We start from the raw sequence: 5,651 nt of genomic DNA, 5'->3' as shown, positions 1-5,651 counted from the left end.
CCCCTGCCTCCTGGTACCGTTCTGTCCGGGTGTGTTGGGATGGTGGCGCCTTCTTGCCGAAGGGGCGTCTCGGAAAGCTTGCGTTGAGGCGAACCCCTTGACGTGGGAAGCAGGCAGCTCGGGCGAAAGCTCCGGGCAAGGTTTTGTGGAAGACACGGTCGAGTGCAGAGGCCCTGTGAGCAGCTGGTGCCTTTGCGGGGGTGCTGGGTGGGGGCGCTGGTGACGCACTGCCTCCCGCTGCGTCCTCTTGGTGGGGCTGAAGCTCTTCTTCCAGGGGCCACGGGTGGGAGCATGGAGACCAGCCCCTGGGGCCTCAGCCCCTGTCCCCCGCAAGGACTGGCACGTCAGTGTCGGGATGAACAGGCATGGCGGTTCCCTTGTTCGGCCAGCATTTCCTACAGACCTTCGCTCTGGACTGTGCCCAGCACCTGGCGCTAAGAGGCACCGAAGTGCAGTGACGAGTGCTTGCTTTTTTTCTTTCCTTCTTTTGCCTCAAGTGACATTTATGACAAGATGTCCATCCCTTGGCTCCCTTCCTTCCCCCCTCCTATCCTCTTCAGGCCCCTGGACTGAACCCTGGGGAGGCCTAGGTAGCAGGACAGCCCCTCAGATGAGGTCAGCAACATCGAGGGGCATCTCAGTGGAGGTGCTGTAGGTCTCAGGGCGTCCTCTTGTCTGTCACCCTGTTAATAGCCACACCCTTACGGCCAGGTCGCCCGCCATGACCAATTCTGTGGATAAGTTTCCCCGTTGGTGGGAAGGTCCTGGTTGACTATAGAAACCGGCCGCACGTCAGGGCCCCTGGCCTGGTCGGGAGGGCACGTCGGCATGAGGGTGCTTTCTGAGATCACAGGTCAAGGGTTTTGATTCCCGTGCCTGGCCCAACAGAGGCTGTGCTCCCGGCAGAACCCAGACCCCTCGCGCAGCCCGCTCTGAGGAGGGCTCCGCATCACCCTGGCCGAGGCCGGGCTGGGGCTCCAGGCTGTTGTGGCCGGTCTGATGCCCGTGGGCTTGGGTCAAGCTGGAGGGGCTGGCTGTGTGCAGGAGGCCGAGTGAGCTGCCTGCTAATGGGGCTGGGCCACCCCACGCTGCTCCCTGGGGGCTGGACAAGGCTGGGATTGTTCCCGGCTCCCCTTTGTCTCACTCCCCGCCCAGGCCTGGCCTGCCTGCCCACCACTCTCTCCCTCCCGTCGGCCTGGAGGGCAGGAGCCTGGGACTCTGCCCGAGGAGCCCTGGGCCTGCTGACCCACCGCTTAGGAGCACCCGCCAAGCTCTGGGTAAGGAGCTCACATGACACCTGCTCTGGGGGACCAGAGGTAAAGCACCTGCTCCAGCCCCTTCCTGTTTCCATGGCTACGGCACACAGTCCTCGGGAGACCCTAAACCCTACCGCTAAGGGAAGGGACCCTGAAGGGACCTAGGCTCCGGCATCGTCTCTCCCTCCCGTCCCCCAGGGAGGTGGGCAGCACGCAGGGTGGGTCAGACCACCCCCATCCCACTCCTCGGAGGGGCGGGGTACCCGGGAGGCCTCATCTAAAAGCTCAGGCCGAGCACAGGGACTAGAGACCCGGCCTGCCTCCGCCCAGCAGGGTCCCCAGCACCCAGCTCAGAGGCGGAGGGCCTGGCCGGAGCAGCGGCTGGGGGTACCCGCCAGCGGCGTGAGGTCCAGAGTGCCCGGCACACACCCCGCCACCGCTGGAGGCAGGAAGAGGGGTGGGGCGGGCTTGTATTGTTGCCGGGATGTTTTGGCCGGGGAGGGGGAGAGTCTTATTCTCCCTCCCCCGGGCGGCTCCACCCGCCCGGCTGGCCCGGCCCCTCCAGCGGTGCCAAGGAATGTGCCTAGGAGAGGCGCGGGGGGGGGGGGGCGCAGCGGAGCCGCGGCCACCGGGAGGCAGCGCACAGGTCTGGAGCTGAGGGGTACGGGGCTCAGGAGGGTCGGGGACCCCCGGGGCACAAGTATAGCTCTTTGAGAAGAGCCAGACACCCCCCTAACTCGTTGCCCCTACCGCGGCCGTCTGGCCCCTCCAGGAATTCCCGGCGAGCGCCATCAGTCCTCCGTGCTCAGCCCCGGCTCCGTGGGCCAAGGGGCGCTCCGGTGGGGGGCGGGGAGGTGCGTGGGCGCGCTCTGCACTGACCTCCCTGACTCAGGCTTCTCCGGAGACAGAAATCGGGGCCTGGGGACCCGGATCCAGAGGCTGGGGCTGCTAACCCAGGCCTCCCTCGGGCTGGGGAGCACCGTGCACTCAGGCGGTCCCGTGCTGAAGCTGAGCAGCCCCTCTGGGGCGGGGGCGGGGGCGGGGAACGGAAAACTCCGGGTGGGACGGGGGTCACGTGGTATGAGGACGGGCAAGCAGCTCCCACCCACGCGCGCACGTGCGCGCACAGCCCATCCTGGGTCCCACTGACCAGGCCCGCCCTGGACGGGGGTGAGAAGGAGCCTGTGGATGGGGCCAGACACCCGATGCCCTCACCCCGCACTTTGTCTCTAGGTCACGGCGTGGAGGTGCCGGGCCACCATGCTCAGTCTCAAGCTGCCCCAACTCCTTCGAGTCCACCAGGTCCCCAGGGTGAGGGGCCTGACCCACCAACTCCCACTCCCCAGGCTACCGACTGACTGGGGCAGAGTCCTCCCTTTGAGCAACTGGGCGTGGGTGTGGGGGCTCCTTCTTATCCTTGCCATCTTATCCCTGCCATCCCTCTGTTCTCTAAGGAACGTGCTAGCGACCCCCCCCCCAACCCAGAGTCCCCTTCTTCCCCGGAGCCCCACCCCGCCCCTCCGCTCTGGTCCCCTTCCCGCTGCCTCCTCGCTTTCTCCCCTGCTCTTCGGGTGTTCGGGGCCCGCGGTAAGAGGGGGGTCGGATTTGGTTTGGCTTTGGGGCCCATTCTCTTCCACGCCGCTTGCAGAGACCTCTCACGGAGGGAAAGGGGAGGGCCCAGTGACGCCCCTCCTGTGTCCCACCTGCCCAGGTGTTCTGGGAAGACGGCATCATGTCTGGCTACCGCCGCCCCACCAGCTCGGCCCGGGACTGTGTCCTCAGCTCCTTCCAGATGACCAACGAGACGGTCAACATCTGGACTCACTTCCTGCCCACCTGGTGAGCGGCGCCCGGAGGGGCTCCTCGGGGGCAGGGGCTGTCCGGCCCGCGGGGGCGCGGCGAGTGGGCGGCGGGCCTGAGCACCTGCCCTCCGCAGGTACTTCGTGTGGCGCCTGCTGGCGCTGGCGGGGGGCCCGGGCTTCCGGGCGGAGCCGTACCACCGGCCGCTACTCGTCTTCCTGCTGCCCGCCTGCCTCTACCCCTTCGCGTCGTGCTGCGCGCACACCTTCAGCTCCATGTCGCCCCGCGCGCGCCACATCTGTTACTTCCTGGACTACGGCGCGCTCAGCCTCTACAGCCTGGGTGAGCCCTGCGGGGCCGGGGCGGGGCGGGAGCGCCCCGGGGGCGTGGTCGGAGCTCTCCGGGGGCGGGGCCAGGGGATGAAGGGGGCGCTCCGCGCGGAGGTGGCGCGGCCGGGGTGCTGGAGGCGGGGCCGGGCGCGGGCACTCCGAGGGGGCGGGGGCGCGGCCTTGGGGCCTCAGCTCCAGCCCCGCCCCCTTTCTCCCCAGGCTGTGCCTTCCCTTATGCCGCCTACTCCATGCCGGCCTCCTGGCTGCACACCCGCCTGCACCAACTCTTTGTGCCTGCCGCCGCACTCAATTCCTTCCTGTGCACCGGCCTCTCCTGCTACTCCCGGTGGGTTCTCCGCTAGTGCAGCAGGGGAAGGCGGGCGGACAGGGCACCCCCAGACACACTAGAGGCCAGCAATGGCGTACCTGCGCCTCAGACTGTTGACCAACGTTAGTAACAATGGCCCCGGCTTATGGAGGCCTCATGGGGTGTGGCTCCGGTGCGCCAGCACCGTACCCGCACTGTCTCCTTGAATTCTCACAGCCACCCTCCAGGAGACCGGTGTATACGCCCTCTTCACAGATGCGTCGTTTTCAGAGGGCTCGAGTGCCCTGAGTCCTTGTACAGCCACTAAGCTACCGTGACATTCCATCTTGGCCAAGGACCCCTGTCCTTCGCTGAGCACCCCCGGAGAAAGGGCGGTAACCAGCCTTTCCCTCCCGCCTCCCAGGTTCCCCGAGATAGAGAGCCCTGGGCTCAGTAAGGTCCTGCGCACGGCTGCCTTCGCCTATCCCTTCCTGTTCGACAACCTCCCTCTCTTCTACCGGGTAAGGGAGCCTGGCGCTCCTGCCCTCCCTGCTCCCCAGGCCCTCGCTCCCCAGGGCCCTCCCCACCAGCTCTGCTTGTCCTCTGCCAGCTGGGACTGTGCTGGGACAGGGGCCCCGCCTGTGGGCTGGAGGCACTGAGCGCCAGCCACCGCTACCACCTCGTCTGCGCGCTGCTCACGGGCTTCCTCTTCGCCTCCCGCCTGCCTGAGCGGCTGGCCCCAGGACGCTTCGACTACATTGGTGAGAGCTCGAGAGTCCCGTCCAGGGAGGGGTGAGGGGAGACAGCGTCCAGGGCGCAGGTGAACAGAGTAATGGGGTATCACAGCCAGGGAGCGTGCCCCGGGGCCAGGTCGCCCCCTCCTCAGGTAACGAACCAGTAGCACCTGGACCGGGGCCTATGCGCATCGGCCGTCACGCTCCTCGGGGCAGGTCTTAGTCCCAGTTTAGGGGAGCAGCCCTGGGAACGGGGTACCTGCCCTGAGCCGCCCGCCTCCCCACAGGCCATAGCCACCAGCTGTTCCACGTCTGTGCCGTGCTGGGCACCCACTTCCAGCTGGAGGCGGTGCTGGCTGACATGGGATCTCGCCGCGCCTGGCTGGCCGCGCAGGAGCCCCCCTTAGGCCTGGCGGGCACGGTGGCCACGCTGGGCCTGGCGGTGGCCGGGAACCTGCTCATCATTGCCGCCTTCACGGCCTCCCTGTGTCGGGCCCCCCGCACCTGCCCCCTGCTGCAGGGTGGCCCCTGGAGGGGGTGTGAAGGCGGGAAGGCAGTGAGGGCCCATCTCTAAGCCTGCCCTGGGGGAAGGCAGAGGCCAGGCCCTGGAGCTGGGGAGGAGCCCGGCAGGGGCCTGACGAGCGAGCAGGCGCATCGGAGCCTGGAGCCAGAGGGGCTGCGGAGAGGGCAGAGGAGAGGAGGGGCGGGGAGATGCTAGCGGCAAGGGGGAGGGTCGCGAGGGGGCGCTCGGTGAGGCTGGGGCAAGTGCTGAAGGTCCGAGAGGGGCAGTGCGTGTGTCCAGGCTGGAGCTGGCCCCCCGGCTGGAGGCTGGGGACGGGGAGGTGCCGGGGCCCTGACACCTGGTTCCGTTCCTGCCTGCGAGTCTCTGCCGAGCCCAAGGAAGCACTAACACGACTAACGCAGGCCCACCCCGCGTGCTCGTGCGTCCGGCCGGAGACCCGCGGCTGCCCTCGCCCCCCGACCCGGGCGGCCCCGTCTACGGGCAGCGCTCCGCCCACGGGGAAGAGCCCGTCTGTCCTGGCCACAGCCGTGTGCTCTATGTCCAGGCCTCTGGGTCTACGTGGGTGTCCTGGATGGTGCCGTGGGCTGGGTGGGGGGACAGGTGCTGGGCTAGAGGGGGAACCCTCATAATTAGACTTTTAGGACGCTCCCTTTGATGCTTCCAGACGAAGCGGGTATAAATAAATCAGTCAACAGATTTGGG

At 67.7% G+C, this 5,651-nt stretch overlaps 1 protein-coding gene across 5 annotated transcripts; it reads left to right on the top strand.

Annotated features, from left to right (window-relative positions):
• Positions 1-142: 142 nt before the first annotated feature.
• Positions 143-5,645, top strand: PAQR6 (progestin and adipoQ receptor family member 6). 5 transcript variants are annotated; one of them, XM_045784187.2, is made up of 8 exons: positions 143-1,277; positions 2,490-2,567; positions 2,968-3,095; positions 3,193-3,398; positions 3,605-3,731; positions 4,117-4,213; positions 4,303-4,453; positions 4,714-5,645. In XM_045784187.2, the coding sequence occupies exons 1-8, from the start codon at positions 1,068-1,070 to the stop codon at positions 4,998-5,000; spliced, it is 1,284 nt and encodes a 427-aa protein (XP_045640143.1). In that variant the 5' UTR covers positions 143-1,067; the 3' UTR covers positions 5,001-5,645. The 5 variants fall into 5 exon arrangements, with proteins under 5 accessions (XP_045640143.1, XP_045640142.1, XP_045640144.1 ...); XM_045784186.2 differs by having other exon boundaries at positions 143-1,316; XM_045784189.2 differs by lacking the exon at positions 143-1,277 and adding an exon at positions 1,859-1,902.
• The last annotated feature ends 6 nt before the right edge of the window (positions 5,646-5,651 follow it).

This window comes from Ursus americanus, chromosome 2, assembly GCF_024610735.1.
Source record: "Ursus americanus isolate L20-20 chromosome 2, mUrsAme1.1.p, whole genome shotgun sequence".
Classification (NCBI taxonomy): domain Eukaryota; kingdom Metazoa; phylum Chordata; class Mammalia; order Carnivora; family Ursidae; genus Ursus; species Ursus americanus.
This window is presented reverse-complemented; position numbering and strand designations above follow the sequence as displayed.